This window comes from Sinohyriopsis cumingii, chromosome 15 (assembly GCF_028554795.1).
Source record: "Sinohyriopsis cumingii isolate HCF-2022 chromosome 15, ASM2855479v2, whole genome shotgun sequence".
NCBI classification, from domain to species: Eukaryota; Metazoa; Mollusca; class Bivalvia; order Unionida; family Unionidae; genus Sinohyriopsis; species Sinohyriopsis cumingii.
This window is the reverse complement of record NC_142975.1, coordinates 140,834,407-140,860,342: the sequence shown is the minus strand read 5'-3', so window position 1 is coordinate 140,860,342 and position 25,936 is coordinate 140,834,407. Positions and strand designations below refer to the sequence as shown.

At 37.7% G+C, this 25,936-nt stretch overlaps 1 protein-coding gene across 2 annotated transcripts in view; it reads right to left on the bottom strand.

Moving 5' to 3' along the window:
• The window catches only part of LOC149782923 (junctophilin-1-like), a 149,536-nt gene that overhangs the window by 30,096 nt on the left and 93,504 nt on the right, over window positions 1-25,936 (bottom strand). For both annotated transcript variants that reach the window (XM_089934477.1, XM_089934478.1), the window contains one exon: window positions 11,989-12,790. In XM_089934477.1, the coding sequence (XP_089790603.1) occupies window positions 11,989-12,790 (802 nt within the window). The remainder of the gene's footprint in view (window positions 1-11,988; window positions 12,791-25,936) is intronic.

The window sequence follows — 25,936 nt, the reverse complement described above, 5'->3', positions numbered from 1 at the left end:
TTGGAACAAGATTCTCTTTACATTGCCAAACTGACGGTCATATTGGATATCAGAGGGGCACGATTTTCCTTTTGGAAATTCCATGCTAATATGACCCTTCATTGAGAAGTTAAGAAGTAACCATATTTTCAAAATGGCCGAGTTGGCGGCCATATAGAATATTTAATTAGTGCCACTTTCATTTAGGACCTAGTTGACATCAAAATAGGACTTGTATGGAAAACCCCATGTAAATGCGACCATCCCTTCACAAATAGTATAGATAACAAGATTTTCAAAATAGTCGTGATGACGGACATATTAGATGTAAGATGGGTCCCATATTTCGATTAGGATCAACTAGAACATGGACTGAGTGTGAAAGTTTCATGTCAATCATCCAGTAATTTTAGGAGGTGTAGCAACAACAAACAACATACGACAGGCCATCGCGAGTTGATCTTCTGGTCTAAGACGTGCAAGACCTTGAACAGACTGGCTAAAAGTAGTGTTTCAGTAACAACAGCGATGATAACAGCAGCATGATTTTAGAGATAAAAGTTATTTAGTATTATTTTTCAAATATGTATCACGGGGGAATGAGTACTAGGGACAAACATAAGAAAGATTCATTTAGGTCATACTATGTCGTCAAGCAAAAGTTCGTACAGACTGTAGAACAACTTATATGCTATTGCCGAACGCATTTCTAAGACAAATAACTTGCAAGGACAGTGACTGTGTTGATGGCATGTACACGTGACCATTGATCTCCTGTTGCGTTTCAGCCTTAGAGGAATTCTTGACCATATTGTCTGACAGTACAATAGAATAACGAGATTTACAGCTGATTGCAACTCGCTTGAGCTTACGGTTGCTATAGTAGCAAATCACTGACAGCACGGCTAGGCTTGCATGAAAATTATTACACAAATACTGCTTTACAGGCTGAAGGAAATATCTGGGTTAACCAGTCTCCAATGCAGTTGTGTCAATATACCGTCAAGAAAACCACCCAACCATTGAATGTATGGCCCATTTAAATCGTCCTTTGGGGTTTTTGTTGCTGCTCCTCAACAGTAAGATGGTTCTATAGTGCCAAGGTAAGGACATATCACAGTAGCTAATCCGGGCCGATCCAATGGTGGGAATGGGCCCCGTTCCCTTTAGGTCACGTATTAACCCGAGAGACACACAGGTGCTCGACGCAAGCTTGATGTTAAGAAGAAAAAAAAACAAAACAATTATCTAAAGGAAAAAATCATACAGAGTGACAAAAATATCTTAGATTACCCCGATGACCATTTTTGACAGAGGACCCTCTCTATCATAGTATATAAGAAAGAAGGTACGGAACTTCCAAATACTTCGCTCCACCAATGACCCTCGATTTCCTTCTGATATTTCCGTCTTTAAAGGCACTCGACCATACTATATGGTTGTTTTACTTTTGAGATATTTTGCTATCCATCAAGCCATCATTGACTTTTCTGCGTTGTATCAAACTGAAGTTACGGGCTCCGAAACGTGCGATTTTCGCGAAGTTTATCATTGTGGACACTTCCGTGCTCATATAAAAACCGGTGACAAGAGCGATATGGACAATGTTTTCAACTCTATGGTGCACCCCTTCCTGAATTACAGAACAGCGGAAGATGCAAAAGTAAGTTTTTTACTTACCATTAAGTCGATTCAACTTTAGGAATCCTGTTCCATGCAAGAATTATACATTGTCTTCTTCCCTGCACAACACATTGCATACATGCATCTCTATTTTCAAAATAGGCAAACTATGCGGCATTAACGTCAACGCCGAAATATGATTGGCTGAAAAGGTTATACTTATTATCATGGGAGCACGGAAGTGTCCACAATGATAAACTTCGCGAAAATTGCACGTTTTGCTAGATAATAATGTACAAATACATAAACAGGGTCTTCCCAAATCTATCAAGATCGCAATCTATAAATAAAAATAAACGTCATCTTAATAAATTAATCAGCGTGGGTTCGAGTCTCGGGCTCGGCCAATGTGGGTATTTGAGAAAGCTGCTAGTAGCCTCCCTTGGGTTGGTGGTTCTTACAGGGTTTTCCCTGGTTCTTGTTCCACCGGCTATATTGGCCGCCACATTAGGCCTTTTTGTGTGCTGAGAAAAGGCGTTAAACAACATCAACAAAAATTGGTGGCTGATGGAAAAGACTGAAAGGCGTTAAACAACATCAACATAAATTGGTGGCTGATGGAAAAGACTAAAAGGCGTTAAACAACATCAACAAAAATTGGTGGCTGATGGAAAAGACTTTAAAAGCAAAACATAGCAAATCTGTTAACAAAAGAAAGTGTGACTTAAAACTATTTGACGGTAAAAATGTACTAACGCATCAGATGTCCTCTTCAGAATTCAATGATTTATGACACACGATATCAGGTTAAAAAAGTACCATGTTTTTAAAACTATATTGTTTTCTCCTTATATTAAATAACTATTATGGGGTCCTGCACGTGTCTGTGCGCATTATTGGTTAAACATGCCAACAAATTAAAGTGAAGAGTTTGTGTGATTTGGATTTTTAACGTAGCTTTTAACAATTTTTCAGTCATATCGCTACGATGACGGCAGTGTGGCAGTTTATAGTGATGTCTAGCATTGGGGCATCATACCGCAGACATGTGGCATGATGTCCCACCCAGTCACATTATCCTAACAGTGGGCCGACCAGTCCTAACACTAACCTCTTAATGCTGAGCGTCAAGCGAGGCAGCTGTTAGTACCATTTTGTAAGTCTTTGGTATGACTCGGCCGGGGATCGAACCCAGGACAACCCACATCCGAGGCGGACGCCCTAACCACTAGGCCACCGGAGCGGTTGAAAGTGAAGAGAAAATTAAGGCAACCGTCCAGTACGGATATCGAACCCGCGAACCAGGACTTATAAGTCCGACGTTCTAGCGACTGAACTGCAGCGGGTCTCTATTCGCAAGCTGCCAAGCTATTCCGATACGCATTGCCTGAGAAATACATGGATCATGGTGAACATCGCATACACTGCCAAAACATTTAAAGCTTATCGGATATTTTCCTCCTACAAACACACACTGTGAATACAAGATATGGAATAATCAAAACGCGTTGACTCCAGTTTAAAGATGCACTTAATATGCCTGGTGTTTAAAATGATTTTCTCTACGTCTGCAATATTAATCTACCAATCACTGAAAAATAATTTTTGTATCCTCGACCTTTTCATTGGCCGCTGACTTGCATCAAGCCAAAGGAGCCGGCTGAAGGCAATTCCCCAAATGCGTTGGAATTTGTAATTTTTTCCTCCTCGTTTTTTATATTTTTAAATGTGAGATATATAGATCCCATAAACAATACATAGTATATTATCAGTGTGTGTTTGTGTGTGTGTGTGTGTTTGGTTGCAAATCTACAGTACATCAATTTTACACCCTCCGTTTTATACTCGTTATACAATATGTAACACCCTATCTTAAGACGTAAAATTCAACATACCTTAAGTACTGAATAAACAAAATAATACCCCATGCTTTTTGAATGCACAGCAAATCACGATTACTTCCATTATCCTACTACATAACGGTTCAAAAGAAAACACCGGATTGCAAAATCAATTAACTTTGACCTCTAGATTAGTATACAGTGTAAAATCCATCACAGTGCAGTGTCTGTCAATGATATATCAATGGGAATGAACATAGCTTTAGAACACTGAAAACTGTTGCATCGACATTCCCCGTAAATATCGGTATAAGATTGCAATTCAAATTTTCATCACATTTGTAATTGTCCAGCAGTTAAGCAAGGCATTTTCTATCGTAAACCATGATCACTAGATAGGCGTGTAATCACACATTCTGTTACGTGGTAATGTGAGAGGATATACATCTGTTACCAAATTATATCAAATTTTGTCAATTTGAGTAACAATCTGAATTATTGATTAAAAGTACAAGAGTACTGTGAACGGTATATTTCTTATACGCCCGTCCCAGATAATAGTCATGGTTGTTGATAACAGTAGGACATAGCTGACTATGGGGATTATTTACCAACGGATCTGAAGGACTTTGAATTTCAGTCAAAATATGCAGTCATGATCTAAACTTACTGGGCAGCGAGAACTAACACGAATTTGACCACTGACCTTTATATCCCAACATCTTATGGTATCTTTCTTACACTAAGTGGAAGTCATCCGCAAAGTTTGGTCAAGGAACGTATTCTGGAACAAAAGTCCCTGTGCACAATCCACACTTATCTGAGTCAAAATGACCCGAAACGTTCACGTTTTGGCCTAAAATAAAACAACAGGCCAGTTCCTTGCCCCTGCTACCCATCTCAACCACTGGTCAGGGTATGTGGTCAGCTACAAAATTTAGTATGACCCCCCCCCCCCCCGTTTTCTTCTTTCAGTCACGGTGACCTCGATCTTTACCTTTTGAATCGCCCCAAGATCAATAGGTTTCTTTCGAATCCGAAGCCATCCATAAACTTTGGTGAAGGCGCATAGCTGAAAGCTTTGTGCAGGAACCATTTATTTTCCAGCCAAATTAACAGTGAGCCGTGTTTCTTCTTTCAATATCTATTTCTTTCTTACACGAAGTGCAAGTCATCATGTTTTGTCAGTTTGAGTAACAACCTGAATTGTTGACAAAAAGTACAAAAGTACCTTGAACGGTATATTAAACGCCCGTCCCGTGTTTAACAATCCTAGTTGTTGATACATGTAGGACATTGGGATCAAGGCACTTACTGCAGTACAACAATTATTGTACAGAATGTACGTTTTATGATTTAGACCTGTACGGCTTCTACATTACACCAAATCCAAGATAACCACAACGATCAGTGCTACGTCTGTATTGTATACCTCAAGTAATTATGCACATACCGTGTTTCTTCTTTCAATCACTCTGATCTTGACTTCTGACTCTTTCGCCCAAAATTTAGATAAGCCTCTTCCTTATCAAAATGCAAGCCACCCAGAAAGTCTGGTCCAGGTCAATATGGCAAAGTTAATATTACTGTGCCGAAACCTTCCAGTCTCATTGACCTTGACCCAGGACCAAGCGCAAGCCACCCACAAAATTTGGGTGGAAACGAAAAAGGAAACGGATGCACGGACGGACAGGCGTCATAGCAACATTCGTTCCGCCTTTTGGCAGGGGTATGACAAGGTTTATGTTGCTTATTTACACACGCATGAACATCGCATAAATTCTTTATTTAACATAAAGAAAAGACATTTGCAAGTAATATATCTAACCAGACCAATGTTGCAAGTACATCACACAAATTAATGTCTTGCATAGTGACCTTTGTTGTCTTGGTTTGCTGACTTGATTTTTTACGACACAACAGCACACATAGGTTATTGGATAAGGAGGCAATTGAAGAAGTGTATCTTGCCCAGCGAAACTCAACGGAAAGCTACTTGATCTGATCCAATACGGGCAATTTTAATGCTTTGAACAGTTAAATTAGTAAGTATTTCTTGATTCATCGCAGTAAAATATGAAACAAGGCAAGTGTTAATTATCTTCAGTATATGCAAAAGAGGTATAATCCAGTTTAAACGCTGCAGCGGTTTTCTTATATCTATGTGTAGAAACAGAAGTGCACATATTTCTTAAATTTTAAACAAACGAAAACATAAAAATCCAGAGCCAGCAGGTGATTCCTGTTGCAAATATTAGATACTTCTTGATAAATATCAGATGCCTGATAAACGAACCAACTTCTTGTACTGTCCTTTTCTTCCGCATCATCTGTAACAATTTATTTTCGAGGAAGAAGGAAGTAAACATTTAACAAGTGTTTTAGAAGAAAGTAAGCAATTTTGTCAAGAAATCGCAACAATGGAGTCTGAAAAATGTCCAAAGTAAGATTTGCATACAATATAATATATGCGATTCAACCTTCTTTCATTTCCATTCTCATGCTTCATCGTCATGGTCAGAATGAAGCAATTTATTTAAGAAGAGAGCAAAAGATTATGGAAATCGGATGTTACATATTAATAGTCCTATATGCTCAACCGCACGTTAACACAAACAAGCGTTACTCGCAATCTTGTTGATATACGTACCATATCTGATTCAAAATAAAGCTTCGAGAGTAGTCACAAGAAAGTAGTGACAGACAGATGACTAACAACGCATGAGGGTCAAAATTCCATACCATAAGTACACTTAGGCTATTATTAGGGGTGCTAAAATGGGATATATACATTATAAGACATTAAACAAGTCTTCTGGTGAAAGAACCCATGTTGTTATGACCTTTCTGTTTTGGAGAAGTAACAATGTAAAGATTTGCAAGATGGCTGCGATGTTGGGCGTATTCGATATTAGATGCCCACATTGCCGTTTAGGACCAACATAAGAAGCCTTCTGGTGAGAGTACAATATCGATACAAGCAGCCCTATAGGAGAAGTAGCAATAATAAAATTTTCCTGATGGTCAATGTGTCAGCCATATTGGTGGCCAGATTGACACTATTTTTATTTACAACGAAATGGCTATAATAAGAGGTCTTCCAGTAAAATCCCCATTGTTACGGTAAACATTTTTTGTACATGTTCTCGCAGCACATTTTGTCGCGGTAATGTGACACGTAAAAATTAACTTTGACGAATGGGATAGGCCGGAAATAAATCGCTAGCCTACGATGGTTTAACCTTCTTGTTTGGCGTCATGATTGACTTTTTAATTAGGACCCGCTGGGATAACGGTCCGACAGAGAGGCAATGTTAACTCGAGGGTTAGGTAGAGGGAAATATCAAAGTGGAGACAACACAGAGACAATTTGTGCCATTGTAAATGTGTCATAAAATCAGTTTTTACAGACATAGTTATTAATAAAGACGAATTAGAAAGAATTATCCTAACTTCGATGGGCGTGTTAAAATCTTGGTGGTTAGATAAAGTAAATCTCAATCAACAAAGCTAAACGAGGAGTTTTGTTTCCCAGACGAAATTTCAAGGTTTAACGTATTCGCCCTCACGAAATAAGTCAACGTTTTCTGTGGAAGGGGAAGTCTGACTTCAAGGAAAAATAACAAGTATATTTTCTCGTTAAAAAGCTATCCAATGGACGGGTGTTTGGAACTTGAGGGACACGGAAAAGAGAGATCTGGCTTCTTAAAAAGAAAGCGAGTTTCGGAAAGCACAAGGCTTGTCTCAATCGCATACAATTTTTGTTCATTAATATAAGTTTGTAATGATCTGTTCAATTTATTCGTTTAAATCCATGCATCAATTTTCCATGAGTTCGGCAGTTAATGGTTTGCACGCATTTGCCTTGGATGTTATGTGACTCGTGCATTCGAAGAATGTCGCACAATATTTCATTGATACGACTTTACTCGAATTTCCTCTTGAGATGTAATATGAATCACGTGTTCTAAGGATTTCATGCATTACTTCTGATACAAATTGTGCGAATATGTGAATATATCTGTCTTAAATGATATGTATCATGTCTGCTAAGAATTGATTTTACTAAGTCTGGAAATGGCATGCCAATGGATTGCTAGTTAGTCAGTAATGTAGTTAGGAAAAGACCTGAGGTCCAATAATTCTTTCGCGAAATTAAGTTGTGATTCTTTTCAGTCGAGAAATCGGCTCATGCCAACTGACACATAGTCCAGTTAGTGATTTATATTCCACAATGGCATAGTATGGTTTATTGTGGATATGTTAAGTCATAGTCCATTTAAGAATGTGGCTAGCACTAGGGGAAGGCATTAATATCATACTGATGGGGTTGTTTATCAGCGTCAGCATGGGAACTAACCAATATTAACTTTAATTCTGTTAAATCACGATAAGACGATATCTAACGTCACAAGAGTGGGGATTATTGTTCGATCCCAGAAGTAAAAAAGCCTGACAGATATTTAGGTTGCTTATTTATGTATTTATTTTAAAGGGGAAAAATAGCTCGAAATATGTACCACTCAGCGGGAATGAGAGCAGACAACCAAGCTGCGGTTGGTGACTCGAGGCGGCTGGAGGGATAGAGAGAGAAGAGGAAAGGAATACTCTGACCTGTCACCAACGTTGACTTCGAGATGACTGGAAGCAACAAGTTTATGCAGGCATGCTGAGCAAAATGAGTTTGATAATTCAGTCAATTCTGTGATGAAATTTGTTTTATTTGTATAATAGAACGGATAATTGCATTTCTTATACATTTTACAATTTTATTTCTAAGATAAAGTGTATCATTTGAATATCCTGTTCAATTTCATTTTGTTTATGTAATTGATTAAATTTTTATATTTTAGATATGAGATCTAGTGTTTTTGTTTTCTCTGTTCAGATCTCTTTTATTCCATCCATTAATTTCCTATTTTATTTTATTATTTACTCGATCCTGGCAATAACACCATGGTGAATCATCTCCGAGATAATGGTAACTAAATCCAAGTCGCCATAACAAGTGGACGACCATAGCACCCATGTTGATACGACCATCCATTCAAGTGGAGTAAGCGAGGAACAACTAAACATCATAAGACGTCTTCGGGTGAAAACCCAATGTCAATTTCCAGTTCAGGAGGAGTAGTGGTTATACTAATTTCAAGATGGCTGTTGTGGCAACCATATTTGATGTCAGATCGGCGCCATTTAGGACCAACTAAGTATCATAGTGAGAATTCATATTGATTGACCATCCGTTCAGAAGAAGTAGCGATAACAAGATTTTCATGATGGCGCTTGCCGTGTCCATATTTTAAATCTGAGGGTTATCAATTTCATTTAGAATCAACAAGACCTTGTGATAAATGCGTGTATAAAGTTGCATGACATTCCTCCATATAGTTTAGTTGGAGTAGCGAGAACAAACTTGTGCTGACCGATGGAAGAACGACAGACGAAATACCGTCCCATAAGTCTTTTCTGGTCTATGACCATCAGAGTAAAAAAGCTACATGTTGCAATACTCACGCTATATTGAAACCACTGTAGAACAGAAACCAGGTTTGGCTTCAACAATACCTTTATATGAGGTCTTTCTGGCCTAAGGCAGTTGAAGCAAGTTGATTATCGATAAATGCTGGATATCGATAAATGCCCTATGATTATTTGAAGTACAAGAATATTATCTTCAGTAGATTAAATGCTTTGACATCTCCAGCTAATGCTCTATTGATATTGTTCATTTCAAACATCTGTTGCCATATTTGCACGTTTACATATATAACGCCCAACCATCTGCGAAAATCGTAGACCAAAATCTGCCGTTGCCCAATGTTGTTCGTTCTATCAGTAGACCCTGATTGTTTTCTGTATTAGGAGACAGCAGGTCTGAAACCAAGATGTTCGCAGATGAACGCCTGCTATACACGGAAAGATGAGATATTGTGGGTGATTTGGTGTTGCAAACATATGGAAATCGAATTAATTACCATAGTCCTGACAAGAAGACTCAATTAACCGACTTACAATGCCCGGGCACTATATAGGGGGCAATGAATGGAAATGTATTCATCGTTACAATATGGTGCACATTCATGCCAGTATCCCGTTTGAGGTCAAATGATTATGGAATGTCGGCTAATTCATAGCTTCGATTTTAATCCATCCATATACTCAATCAACTTCAATTGTGATGTTTTCCAGAGGTTCTGGCGAAACACAAGAAGAATAGCTCTATCTCACCAAGTTGTTTAAAGTCTGTAAACATTCCCACGCAAAAGCGGGGTATTTAGTGATACCCTCCCTCCTTCATTCTCTCCATCAAGAGTTGGATGAAAATTTAACAGCTTGATAAAAGGCCATCTGAGAGAACTATGCTATATCTTTTGCATACCCTTTGGTTCCCTAAGATGGTCAATAGTCAAATATGCAGACAGTGCAGTTTCACTGACATTAAATAAATTTTGACCAAGAGCTAACGATGCAGCCGTAGTACAAGAACACATATGTAACGGACTTTGGTTTACAACCCTCAACGTCATATTTGCGGAAGAGGAGAAGGATATCGGTTTCGTGCTGCGGTGGATGACTATGTAGCAAAATGCGTAAGGATTTGTATCGCAAAACCAGAGAAGCAGTTTTAGTTAAGGCTTGTCATAAGTATCTGGTACATAACTCCATACCTATACGACCAAAAGGAATTTTTCGAGTGGGGAATAAGTTAAAATACACAAGTTTGAATGGATTGGAAAAACACAGTCAGCAGTTACCAGTATCAGGTTTCTCTTGAACAAGTTGGGGGCGGGGTGGGGCGGGTGAGAATTTCGAAAACATATCAGTTCCTAAAGTCATAACAAATCTTGGTAACTGAATATATTCCTAATGTTTCAGCATCATGTAGTTGTGGTGTGATCTGTGAAGAAGGAGCCGTCCTTCAATTTAACTATGGTTAGCCAGTCATATTCTGCATGTGAAGGAATGAAGTATTGGTTTATGATAAATAGACGAAGGTCTAGCAAGAAAAAGAGACAGAGATATAAAAGACGTGTGGTCTTAATAAAAGACATAGAATACTTAATATATGTATAATGGAGAGATATTATGAAGTTGACAACTGAATCAAGACGCCATATTGCTAAACTGTAGTGTAGAACAAGGAGAGGTGGACAGAACCTTAGTATCTATAGAATTAAATGTAAACAATAGTTTGCCAAAATGACTTAGCATTTTAAATAATATACCACTGAACTCCCCTCAACCCGAAGTTAGAAAAAGAGGACACTCCCGTCAGAAGTGGCAGAGAATCCATCGGGTCAGACGACAAGACCCAAAGGATCAGACCTCTATGAGACACACGAAAAGACCCATCAATCAATGTAGAACAATAGTAATATCCAGATTTTCAGACTAAGATTCACCCAGTCTGAAGATATTTCGCGCATAAGAGGACACTATTTCTCATTCTGAGTCGTGGACAGGTCTCCCAAACTAACATATAAAGCTAAACAATAAAGTAGATATGCAAACGTGAGTGGCGCTATCCAAAAGTCATGCGATATATCACTTTCTGTTGATTAATTGGAAAGCAATATATACCTAATCAAAACTAGTTACATTTAATACATCTTCGGGTAAGGTCTGTATAACTGACTGTGTAAGGTCAGTACAACTGACACTTTGGGCAACGGTTGTACAACTGACATATAATCGAAAAAGTTCGACGGTCTAAATTTAGTCTCACATTCCATTGCTATTTAAAGTCAGAAATCGGGAAATAAAATGTTTAACTAGTTTTTGATGTTCAGAACGAATCATCGTAACAACGGTTGAGCAAACTTAGGTAAAAATCTATCAAATGCTTTAACTGCATTTCGAAAATTAAAGCAATGAATCTATATAACAATCTGTCAGTAAAGTAATCCTGCTAAAGTAAGGCGATCAATAGCAACAATCTATGGCCCAAATACATTTTCCCGAAATCCCAAAATACTTATGAAAATAGGTGCATGGATTTGTCTTATTTATTTCCTCGGGAATTCTTCGTTCGAAAAGACTGCATGAAGTTTCTGAAAGAACTCTGTCGAAAGCCTTTTCGCATACTAGATCGTGTCAAAAGAATAGTCACTTAAGAGTACAGCATGCGCTTACACATTTTGCATGTCCACCAATCCCGACGGTATGCTGAATTATATATCTTATAAATCGACTTTGTCCAGGTGCACAAAACGACATTAAATTGTGTTTTGGTAAGAAGAATGAGTTCAATGTTGAGTAAGAATTCAAGTCGAAGCTTTTTGACGGATATGTATAAAAAAATCCAACTCAAACGATTATTCGATTTATGCTCATGAACAGGAAACATATTTTAATTACTTTTCCTTACATAATTGTATTCAAAACTGCTATTGAGTTGCGAGAGAAGAAAGCCGCTCGAACTACGAGAAACGTCGTTTAATCAAGTTTGAAATATTACATTCTTTGGTAATAAAATTATGATGACGTGTATACTAATTAGGCCTGAGTATATTTAATGGTATTAATTTTTCAATCTACTTACCTAGTAATTGCAATATCTGCTTTCTGTAATGCAATCTGGGCGGCTCTTTGGGCTGATAGCACAGCGTTGTCTATCCTTTCTCTTAATTTTGAAGTCCGAATGAGGAACAATCTATTTTTCTTCCCTGATGATATCAAAATATTGTTTTTATACTTTCCTTCCTCTTTTGTTCCATCTTTATGGGTAGTAACACCATATCCATATTTCTTATTATTATACCATTCCCCTTCATATTTCAATCCATCTGATCTTTCACTTATTCCAAAGCCAGATCGTTTGTCGTTCTTCCACTCGCCCATATACGTTTCCGTTACGTTAACATCAGTGATATCATCTTGACTTACGAAGCTCAAATTACTATCAGTGTACACTGAGGCAGATGTCATCCCAGACTGCGTGGACTCTGCGCTCACGTGACTTAAACTACTTATAGTGCTCCGGACGGAACCTGTTTGACGTTTCGGCGAGTCATTTATGTCCCCTGTGCTCTTTTGCTTTTTCAACTTTAGGCCTGAGAGAAGCTTTCCGCGCAAGCTAGACCGGCCCTGCTTATCGAAAAATGAACGTCTCCGTGTTGGGGGAGTCTCATCACTCCGTGCCTTCAGGACAAATCCTCCTCGACTCTCGTCCAGCTTTTTGTCCCGGTTTTTTACCACCTGCTCGTCCTCATTTTCGCTTCTAAGTGACGTCAGGGACGCTCGGACCGCTTTGGGACGATAGTGAGCGGCCAGGCCGTATGGAACGCTTTGACGGACGCCATATCCGTGACGCATACCTCGAAGCCATTGCCCTTGGTAGGTTCCTGAAGTGGAACAAAGAAACAACTTTAACATGTGCACAACCTGCATAGAGACGAAAACTAAAATCATTATATTCTACAGGAACATGTCTTTCACTGGTGAGCGTTTATCTCCCTTTGTTACGAATAATCTTAACATACATTTATTATGATCCTCTGGTAAATAAACCAATGGACACCTTTCCTGTTGTCTACTGCAGGTATCGCCGACTCGCCAAAATGTCAGTAATGAAATGAAGTTAAAGGAAATTGCCTAAGAAAAAAGGCCAAATATATTTTCAAAACTCTAAAATTTGCCCAAAAATCTACCAGCATTTTGAAATGGAACAATCTTTAACGAATGCATATCATTAGTTCCTTTTAGTCTTCACGCAAATGATTGATACTATTACCGTTTAAACGCAAGAAGGAAGACTCAGCTTAGTTGTTTTTGCTGCCATATATTCTTCAAATGCAATGACAATTTTGCCTCGTACACTCTCTTCAATTTGGAAACCGATAAAGAAATAACTATTAATCTTTCAAGTAAGGAGGATTTTCTTACTCTTCTACTGAAAGTAGATGGAATCTATAACTTCTATCAATAACTAAAATATGAGAACAAGCTGGTGCAAGGTAATGAGTGTTTCATATTTTTTCAATGGCTTGTGCACTGTCTGGTTGCGAAATTATGTGATAAGAGTCTATTGCTATCACTTAGAAAAGTGCTGAAGAAGGCTGATATAACAATGACAGTAACACTAATTATAGCACTGATTATAACACTGACAGTATCTATGATTATAGAATTGATTATAACACTGATAATAACAATGATTGTAACACTGATAGTAACGATGGTTATATCACTGATTATAACGCTGACAATAACTGATTACAACACTGATAATAACAGGGGTTATATCACTGATAGTAATAATGGTTATAGCACTAATTATAACACTGATAATAACGATGATTATAAAACTGATTATAACATTTATAATAACAATGATTAATATACTGATTATAACACTGATAATAACAATGATTATATAACTGATTAGAACACTTATAAGAACAATGACTATAACACTAATTATAACACTGATAATAGCAAGGGTCATAACACTTATAATAACAATGGTTAAAGCACTGTTTATAACACTGATAATAATAATGATTATATCACTGAGTATAATACATATAATAACAATGGTTATAGCGCTGATAGTAACACTGATAATAGCAATTTAAATTTCCACACATAAATAGGGTCCATGTTAAAGTTTTGGTAAGGGGATACATAGTACTTAGTGGCAGTAAGATTAGCATTCATTTATTAACGAAAGACTGTAACTCATCATGAGGCATGAGATGTACGGAAGTGGAACAATAGACGCATTAACTGCAACCGTTATGATTATCGAGAGGCAAATGAAAAATTTATCCAAACGATTACCCTGTCCCTATCACGTCTCCACTTAGATTTTACAATGTTAGGAAAGCAAGCCTTTGGGTAACAATTCACTAGTTTAGTCAATCAGCTGCAACTGTACTCCCTAGAATTAAATCTACTGTTTCCAGTACAAAGGTCATTTTGCACCTTTTGAAAGTCCTGTGATCTTTTCAGCAGTGTTCAAGTATTGTTTTTAAACAGATTAGCCAGCCAGCTGAGTTGTACTAGCCTTTCCAAGAAGGGTAAAAAATCAACACTGTAACCTTGGGACTTTGGTGATGGGAGTGGGGTCACCTTTAAGGACTGAGAGTTGTGACAATTCAACGTAGAGAGGGGTGAGTCGAGATATTCCACGGTCCAGGGTTGGATCCGTGGTTACGATATATGCAAGGATGTGTTATCTTCCATCCATCCAAGGTCGATGGTTTCTCCCGGGCTCGACGGTTTCGTCAAATCTAAGTATCATTTGACGTCGACCTCTGAGCCGTCGAGAGCGTGCAGTATATGTAATTATAAATCTTGGCACAATCGTCGAAAACAAAGAACAGTTTAAATGAGAGAGAAAAAGACACGAGGGTAATTAGTTGTGGCATATTTTGCATTCCGATATATTTCAATATATGACAGTGTATTGCGACACACAAAGCAATATATTGTGAAATTCTGTAGTTCAAAATAGAATTCAAAATGATCAAGAAGTCCAAGTTTCATATAACTGAAATCTTTTTTTCTTAGACCGTTTTAAGTAAACAGTGATTGGCAATTTTTTGTATATGTGGACCAGTCTCAGCTTCACAAGAGAGAGGCTACTGTTTAATTTATACTTCGCAACTCCGGCCACATTGACGACTAACTCGTGTTAAAACTGAGCGAGAACCATTAGGACTGGTGAGAGACCTCTTTAGGACTATTTGTGGTTTAATTCACAATACTGTAAGCCATTTATTCAATTTTCACTTTACATTAAAAAAAAAAAAATTATTTGTTGAATTTTGCAAACTCTTCTAAAGATGTAAATTACTTTCCAAATGAAAAAGAAGACTAAAGTTTTACAAATAGGCCACTTTTACGCCTAATGATACGAAACTTTGGCATATTTTTTGTATAGGATATATGAAATCAAATATTTAGGATATAGTGCAAGACCGCAGAAAGTATCAACGAAATCTGAAGTATTATAACAAGGCAAAATTAAGGAAACAAACGGCTACGAAGAAAATGTTATTGGCCGAGTATGTCTTAATATTGTTTCCGGAAGAAATCAAATGTTATATTTCAACTGATCATATTGAAGGCCCACTGAAAAACAAATTAAATTTAACTGCATCTGCTAAACCTTTTCTCGCAAACAGATACACAACAGAAAGATCATCACCCTTGCAGAATTCTTTTTCTTTTTACAACAACATCAATAATAATAATAATAATAATAATAGCAACAACATTTCACGATATCAAATTTAATTTAACTGCATCTGCTACAATTTTTCTTGTAAAAAGATGCCGACGCATCCCAGGGAGATCGTCACCTTTGCATATTTCGTATTTTTACAATACTGTAATAATATAATAATAATAATAATAATAAGAAGAAGAAGAAGAAGAACAACAACAACAACAATGCGCGATTCGCGTTTAAAGTGCCCGTTTTGGTTGATAGATATCAGTACTGTATTAGATCCTCGAGGAAACATTACATACAGCAAGGAAAATCAATTAAAATGAAAATGAAAGGCGAAACAGCAAATATATCTATACAAGATACAAAGCATGACATCAATTTTTTTTTAAAGGACGAACAAAAAGATCGCACGATCCTCATGCTTTCTTGACGGTAAAGTTGGTTCACTCCCACCATGCCAAGTTTCTGACTACAATAAAAGAAAAAAAACACTAAACGGTAATTAATTCTACAACTGAATCTAATGAGAAAAGAGAATATTCTCGAAAACTTAAGGCAATGTCGTTTATCATTCACTGACCCACAAAGTCTCGTGATCTAACGCGGCTCTCGAAGCATGATTTCGAAAGTCGAAATGGTCAAATGATTGTCACGGTCCCTGATGCATGCGAGTTGTTCTGTAATGTAAGCTTTAAATATATTTAATTTAAAAACACAATAGTACTTCTCGCACTCCATCAATATAAAAATTGCACTACGCATGCCTATAACCATACTGAGCTGCCAGTAATAAAACTGTTTTGTTTACTCGCAAGCTGACACTACATTGATTTCAAATGACCTAGATCATCGTTCCTTGCATGCATATTATGACATTGTAAACTGGCCGAAACTAGTCTTTTCTAGTTGTACAAACGTCGCCATGTTTTTATACCTCTCTTTTAGGCACTACTAATCGGAACGTTTCAAGTTTCCTCTCTGTCCTCAGAGTATCTAAAAATGAACCTTAAATGCCTTGAATTTGAAACTGGAGCAATAAAATCTATTCCTAGTCTCCAGCGCTACTTCTTGAAAGTAACGTTTTTACTTTAAACCACTTGAATGGACACACGATGATTGATTTTTACATAACCCAGAACGTTAGAAAATTCTTAAAAGAGTCCTTCCTTCCATGGTTTGGTCTTATGCTCTCATGGAACTAGGCTATCGATGTGGTCTTTGGAATACAAGAGGTCAATTATTTCAACAAACACGCGCTCATTGTAGTTTATTTGCTCAATTGATGATTTTTCTCGCTCACTGTAAGCGTACGCTTTAGTGTAAGTGATACACCGATCAATACCTTCACAGATTTACCCCTTAATGATTTTTCGATATTCATACATTAGCCTACATCTGTTGGCGCAGACGAGACGCAGGATGCCGAATTGTTCGGTCTTTATCTAAAATCGATGTGTTCCTGACAAAGTTGTTCGTCACCCACTACCGTATAATCTCATGTCATGAACTGTTTTCAAGTGAGACTTCTTTGTTACTATCCCTTCATTCGAGTCAAAAACAACATTATCCTTGGAAGAATCATCAAAATTAGTGATTTCTATTATGAAATTGGTCTTAGGTGCTGGAACTCTCGTCTAAATTTGTTATGCAAACGCCCATTCTTCAATCGATTTGAAATCAATATGTATTTACAATGATTTACAATATCTGTCAAGCCACATAGGAAAGATAGTGCTTAATTGCGTCAAAAATCGTGTCGAAAATTATAAAAAGGAAGTCATTTGAACTACTGATTTCAGCAAACCACGCCTTCGACACGTGATTGAACGAGATAACTGCACATGTTCAACGACCATTTAGTTCCTAAATATTTGTAACCATGCTAGCTCTGACGCGTAGCAGTGTTCTATTCGGGTTCAAAGGACACACAAACACCAAGTAAGGGTTCTACAACTTTATGTAAAATAGAGCTGAAATCTTCACAAAACTAAAAAAACAGTGTTGATTACAGTACCAAGCCCATTAATACAACAGCCTGCTCTTCCATTCTGCTCTTGTTTTAGTAGGGGTTAGAGATAAGGGATTTTAGTTAATTTAACATATGTGTCTTATCCAAGGACATGAGCTGGTCCAGGCTCAGTTAGCCATGGGAAGATAAATAACAGAAACGAACCTGTTGACAGTCTCTGATATCAATAATCCAGAATGCTGGGAATAATTATCTGGTCAGCTGTCACTACTAATAGCTAGAATCTGACACAGACACTGAGAGTGAAGTCATACTGATAACACCTTCATTCTTGAGAGGGAACTTTATGTTTTCGATAAAATATTTTTAAAAAAATTAATTTGCTGGCTTGGTACACCAATAAAATAATAAAACTTATGTTACTACTCAAAGGCATAAAGCCTAGGATCACTACTGTTAACTTCTGTAAAAGAGTCTTGAATTCCATCACAATAGGGGAAATCCAACAAAATGGTTACCGTCTATATCCGCATAAATTCGTTATGATTCCCCAAACAGAACACAATGAAGTTCGAAAATTCCAGGAATCCTGAGCTATTGCAGTAGGTTTCTCAGCGCCTTTGAAGTGTACTCAGCACGCCAGTATCTTTTGTCATTTAATTCCTACATACTTCAGTTACATGCGCGATAATCCATCTGCATTCCCATGTTGTTTGCCGCTCCTGTGTTTTATAATAAAGTTGTAAGGCTGGAATGCCATCTAAGTAGTCGCTGATTCTTGCTTTGCATTTGATTTAACCATGTCAGTGAACTGTGGTCAGCCAAGGTTTCAAATGTCCCTGACAGGTAATACCTTAACGAATCAATCGCCCACACGATCGCAATACACTCATTCTCGATAGCTGCATATTTCTGCTCTCGCAGAAGAAGTTTCCGGCTAAGATAGACCACCGCATGTTCTTCACCGTTCACTGTCTGGCTTCGAACATCCTGAAATTCGTTGCCAAGATTTCTAATATTCTCTCGTTGCTCTTTTGTAAAGTTTACCCCAAGCTTAACGCCAGCGTCACCTTCACCTGCTGTTGTTGGAAAATCAATGTCCATGCCATCGTTCTCGTCTGTCTGCGTCGCCAGCAGTACAGCACGCTTGTACAAAAGCAGTAAGTTTACATGATAGGTTACCGTACCGCGCCTACCGGGTATAGATACCTGGTAGTTAACATCGTTTACCTTTCGGATCACTCGACAAGGTCCCTGCCTTTGTTCCTTCATCTTGGATGAACTTGATGGCAAGAGAATAAGGACTTCATCCCCTGGACCAAATTCTCTTGTTTTTGTGTGACGATCATACAATACCTTGATTTTCCATGGCGATTTAGCTGTTTATCTTCGAGAAGAGATCCGATCTTGGCCAGCTTTTCATACATGTTCACAATATGCTCCACAGCTGACTTCTTCCTAGTGCTTTCTGACCTGCAGCCTGTTTTGCTGTCATCTGACATTCATAACACGATGTACAATATCTCTGTACATCTGAAAACATTTCAGGATAAAAGAACGATTGGAGAACCCCCTTTTTATGTTTTCTCCATACCCAAGTGACCTGCAAGGGATCGATCGTGTGCCAGCTCCATTACCAGTTTTCGTAATCCTGCTGATACAACAATTTTCTCCCCTCCCTGAGAACGATCACCAGACTGCCATTTCAGACGCAAATTATCATTCTCCCAGAAGAATGCCGTTGGCTCCTCCTCAATATCTTCACGAGTAGCAGAGGACTCCTCTCTAATACTTTGAAGTGAAATATATGCAGTCTGTAGTTTCGACATGCCTGCATTCATTGCTGAAATTCTGTCAACTTCAATGTCATCATGGTGATCAGGTTTTGCTCTCTCAATGCTGTTGCTGACAACTTCAATCTTATCCTCATCCTCACATTGGTCAGTATTTTCCACAGTCCTCTCATCGTCGAGTCCTCTTACCAATTATCGACCTCGTAACAACAAATGACCCATTCTTGCTAAGTATATACATCCCCAATAGGACTTCAGCGGCTAAATTTGAAACAAGCCCACCTGCGCTGGTCCCTTATAATGCGGAGTGTCGATATTTACCACAGCCAACTGTGCGCTAAATAGCTGACCCACTGCTGTGTATAATGAAACTTTGTGCCCCTCCAGCTTGCAACTCTCGTCAACGAGATCTTCTCTTATCAAGGTCATATCTGAGCCAGTGTACTTCACAAACATAATATCGCGCCCATTTACACATCCCTTTTCCAAAATAAGCATATCACCAATTGTTGGCTTAACAAAGAATGTGCTGGGTTGCCACGATGTTTCATATCATCTGGTGGATATCACCTTGCAATATGTCCCCATTGCTTCCATCGATAACATTGCCTATTCTTACGTTTGGACTGGTTATTCATCGATATTAATTTCGCTTGCTGATATAAGTTTTGAATATTTATTTGTTACTATTTACATTTATATTTTGACGACACTTATTATTCTGCCATTGCTGTTGTACATTGGTGGAAATATAATCTTCTGCAGCCTCTACAACTGGACTAGAGCCATTGTTCCTCCTAATCCACTGTGATTGATCTTGTGGCAAGGCTTACAAGAAAAATTCCTCAAAAAGACAAATAACTGAGTCACGATCCTCCAAGAAGATTTCAATGTGTTGATCAATCCTGGCCATCAGACAACGATACGTCTCGGTGCATGCCTTCTTCATGTTCACCAACGCAGTGAAATGTTCATGCGGTCTCTTTCCAAAGCGATCAATCAGTCCTTTCCCGAGTTCCAGGTAATCGCCACAAGCTTCACTTGCAACATATCGTGCATCACCTGTCAATAGTGTTCTTAGTTGTAACACTTTCAACTCGTCAGATCATTTAGCATTGCTTTGTAATTGATTTAAACTCTATTATGAAAGTCACAATATCTTCTCGTTCATGGTCATACATCTGAAGCTTTACCTTAAAATGGCATTGAAGATGGATTTTTCTGTCATTTTCTTGATCTTTTACTCTTTCCCACTCAATTTCCAAACGCTTCATTTCTAATATTAATTTTTCTCTTTCCATTTCCCAATTCAAACTCTTTCTGTCATAACTCCAATTCGCTTTCATTCTTCTTTCCGCTAGGTTTTCGCTTTGTTTCCTTGGGTGGTTGCATGTTCTCAAGGTTATGTACCTCTTCATATTCCAGAATCACAGTATCCGTAAATTCCATCAAATTCTGTGATGCTACTTTTCTTCGTGGTCGTCCTGAAACAACCGTAGCTCTCTCAACTTCTACGTCATCAGCAACCGACATAATGACAAACTATATGTACGTGCTGTAAGTTCTATCACTTTATTCACAGCTACTGGATTAGCTTTTCTTATCTACGAATTTCTGGGCTTATACGTGTACACTCGTTACAGTGATACACATTTTGCACTCAGTAATCAACAATCAGTAATCAACAACTGTACGTTTTACACACAGTAGAACCAATTACTGCTAATATAAAATACAAATTCGCTGAATTCACAGCTTTCAGAATTGTCGAACACAATTCCAACGTATTGAAAAATTACAAATAATTCACACAAAATTATTGGAATTCTTTGCAATTAGCAGTCAACAACTGTACGTTATACACACAGTACAACCATTCGCTGCTAATATCACACACAGGTTCGCTGAATCCACAGCTTCCAGAATTGTCAAATACAATTCCAACCTATTGAACATTTCCGAATAATTCATACATAATTACTTGAATCCGTACCGTTGTTGTTCTTGTAGGGTTTAACGCCATTTTTCAGCACACAATGTTGGAGGAAGAACCTGGGAAAACTCCTGATAGAACCACCGACCCACGAGAAGCTACTGGCAAGGTTTCTCACATAGCCACATTGGCTGACAACTTTATGTAAAATATAACTAAAATCTTCACAAAAACTAAAAACCAATGTTGCTTACAGTACCAAGCACAGCTATTTAACTCCCTGCTCTCCTATTCTGATCTTGTTTTAGTAGGGGTTAGATTGTGCCTTATCCAAGGGCATGAACTGGTCCAGGCTCAGTTAGCGATAGGAGGAGAAACAACAGAACCGAACCTGTTGACAGTCACTGGTATCAAATAGCCAGAATGCTGGGATTGATCATCTGGCCAACTGTCACTACTAACAAATATAATCTGATACAGACACTGAGAGTGAAATCATACTGATAACAAGCAGTAAGATAGTGATTCCAGATTTTGGACAACCGGATGTGTGGGACAGGAACGAGTAGTCATGCAGCTACAGACGATTCGACTTACACGCTTCTTTCTAGATATTCTCTCTTCTGGAAAGAAACGCCCAAGTCGAATAGTCTGCAGTCTGAGTCAGTTCAGGTGCCAATGGACAGAGCTAAAGAAGTTCCACAAACACCCCAAATGCATTCAGTTACAACGAAAACGCATTCAGTTATAATTAAGTAACTTAGTTGCTGATGTTTAAGTACTGCATGTAAGAAACCTTTTCTCTGCACACGAGACCCTAGAATGATGTCACTATACTTTATATCATCTGAAAATGTTACAAAACGACAAAACATAAATAAATAAATAAATAAATACGGAAATGAGGGCAGTTATGCAGCATATTAATAAACATTCGTTAAGACCTGACATATTTTATTAGAAGCAACTTGATAATCATTAGTTAAGACCTGGAATTACATTTTATATGATGAGTAGTCGTTAAGACCTGACATTACACGCTTCACATTACTGCGTGTTTATGCATTCTTTAAAAGAGTCACTGCTATGCATTGAATATATATATATATATATATATATATATATATATATATATATATATATATATATATATATATATATATATATATATATATATATATATATATATATATATATATATATATATTGTGATTAATACAAGCTAAGTAGGAGGGTGTTTTCTCTGATAATGGCAAATGTATTTCTGATAGCACCACAGTAACTGTTACAATACGAATTTTTTTAAATAGGATAAATAAATATATATAAAACTTTTGGTGGTAAAATTAAAATTCTTCAGCAAATATATTCTATCACTGTTCAGTTTAAAAAGAGAAATATCTTGATTTTAAAGTGTAAACCATACAAATATAGCAATAACCAGAACAACACTCAACTTAGACAAGGCTATTAACTACAAAAACCAGAAATATACTCAACAAAAAGGTATATAAATAGTTTTGTAAGTTATTACGACTCTATGGTCTTAAAATAAATAATAGTAAGGAGTGAGACGCAAAAACAAAGTGAAAATGTAAAATGAAATTGCGGTATTGTGAATTAAATCCTAAATAATCCTAGAATTGCTAACACAAGTCCTAATGAATAAAGTTCTGAATAAGATTTAGTGGTATTCCAACTAATTTCTAACTATACTGGTGTTGATTTGCCTGTAATGGCCGGTAGTCTCTGATGAATTAATGTACCAATGGCCTGGATTGCAACGATGCGCCAACAATCTTTTGTTGAATCACAGTAGTATAATTCAAGGAGTCCTTGTTTGAATTCACTATAACTCCAAGTTGATGTCTCTTTACAAAAATATTACAGAACACTTTGTATTTCCAGAGAAGAATAAAATAATTTCAGCCCAAATTAAATACTTATTTTGCCCCAAGATATTATAGCACGAATAAGTTTCCCAGTAAGTAAGATTATAAAGCCCTCTACTTAACCTAGATCACAATTAGCATTTTCTTATTACTTAATGGAAACTTCCATTCAAGAAGATTCGGCTACTAAAAGTATATAAAAAGAACATGGTAAACACAATGCACTTGAGTCATACCAAGATAAATATGTTTACTTCTACTGATAATGATCCTAATGTTAAACCCACGCTCGTAGAGAAAAAATGAGTTATGTATTAATTGTTACAGAATTAAAACAAAAAATGATTCTGGTGAGGTGGACAATGAACTTGATTTTGGACAAGGTCAGCGACAAAATACAATTTGACATAACCCACAGCAGGCAATAAATTGAAAACAAAAACAACAAACGATGCAAATTATATATATATATATATATATATATATATATATATATATATATATATATATATATATATATATAAGCATAAAATTTTATTTAACATGCCATTAGTGTTGCTGAAGTCAGCTCGTTCTGAAATCTTCCAGATATGTGGAATCTTGATAGTGCAACCAATGCGTAATTTCTTTTCCTGTTGCAGCGTTGGAATGACGATTAACACAGATGTGGTCAAATTCCAAAACAGCAAGTTGCATTCTAATATACGGTGTGCTCACTGCGTGGGTTGACTGTAGTCGGACACCATATGGAGATTGAGTACACAATCTTGTTGGTCGTTAAACGAAGTATACATCGCCACTTTTGAAGATTTTCCCGCTATATCCAGTTCAGATTCAAGAAAGATTATGGGACGCCAAATCGTTCAAAATGGATGAGCTTGAGCGTTCGGATTGTGACCTTAAGTAGTCGTGCGGTGAACTGGGGAGATCGCTGAGTAAGCTGGAGTAATCATTTGGTTTGCTTGAGAGAATGCTGGAAAGCTGGAAGAGCTGAGCTGGAAAATCACGGGGCGAGCTGGAGTTAGCGTTGGGTGAGATAGAATAATAAATAGTAGGGTGAGCTTGAGAATTGTAGGGTTAGCTGGAGAGATCGTAGGGCTAGTTGGAGAGATCGTAATGCGATCTGGAGAGGGTTTGCACGAGGATGGGACAGGCTGGAGTAATCGATAATTTAGTGTACTGGAGAATGAAATCATATTTTAGTTTAACACTTTATAACTGACTATTTGTAAAAGCAATTTTAAAAAACGATAAATTCAACAGTTCGTGCTATAGCATTTGTATTAACAACAACAACAACAACAACAACAACAACACACACACATACATAAGAAATAAGTTTCTAACATGGTTCGTCTTCTCCTATTCGTCTTAATTTTGCAAGAAGTAACCTCAGGGACAAAGATTAAGCATGTTATACCTAAATCTACTGTTTGCAAAGATCGATTGCCATCATATTTTTTATAATCGATTTTGACTAGCAAACATGAAAGATACCAACAAATTATAATATATACAAAACCTATATAATTTAATGTTTCAGTTTTGCCACCGGTTTGCGTCATCCCTGTATGATTTCTGAATTTACTTATATGAAATAATGAAGTTAGTGAATTTTACTGTGCTTGAGCGAAGGCAATTTTCTGATACTTTTGAGGGCCTTATTTGTCAACAGATTCCTGACAGAACTATCCATCACTCAATTCACTAATGCAATTTTATGTATAGAGTATTCTAGCCAGTGGCGTCGCTAGGGGGGTGCGGACCGCACCGGGTGACACCATCTCAGAGGGGTGACACCAAAATGAAAAATTGCAAATTTTACAGAGCACACACTGCTCGGTCTAGTCGGATTTCATAAGCGGATAACCGATCATAGTTAAATACATGACTAGCAGGCACGGCAGTGGCGTCGCTTGTGGGATGCGGGGACTGCGGACTGCATCGGGTGACACCATCAGAGGGGGTGACACCAAAATGACATTACTAAGGATTCTGTATGGTCTGTTACGGAAGGAGGACCATGGGGGTGACACCATGAGCTACCGCACTGGGTGACACCAACCCGAGTGACGCCACTGATTCTAGCACTATTCGGTTCGCCAAACGATTACCTTAGATCACCGTACAATTACTCAACTCTACGATTATTCCAGCTCACTCTACGATTACTCCAGTTCGCACTATGATCTCTCCAGTTCGTCTTCTCCAGTTCGATGACTCCTGATCACCCTATGATTACTCCAGTTCAGCCTGAAATCTCTCCTACTCACCCTAAGATCTTTCTAACTCACCCTAAGATCTTTCCAGCTAATCTTACGAATACTTCAGCTTACCCTACGATTACTCCAGCTGTCCTTCTCCAGTTCACCCTGCGATTACTCAATTTCATCCTGCGATTACTCCAGCTCACACTACGATTAGTTCAGATCATCCTGCTACCTCACCAGTCTGCCTTCTCCAGGTCGCCATAGGATCGCTCCAGCACATCCATTTTTAACGATCTGGCGTACCATTGAAGATGGCATTCTTGTATGCACGCTCCTTTTGAGCCCATCCCATACGTTTTCAAAGGAAGGAGGTGTATTGCCAGTTATACAGCTTTGCACTACAATATTTGAAATTGAGCCCATGCAAGTTATCTAGACGCTTATGAAAAGGAAGGGCAAGGAGTAAGAAAATTTTCATCCAAAATGTTCCACATTTTTAAAATACATTTTTA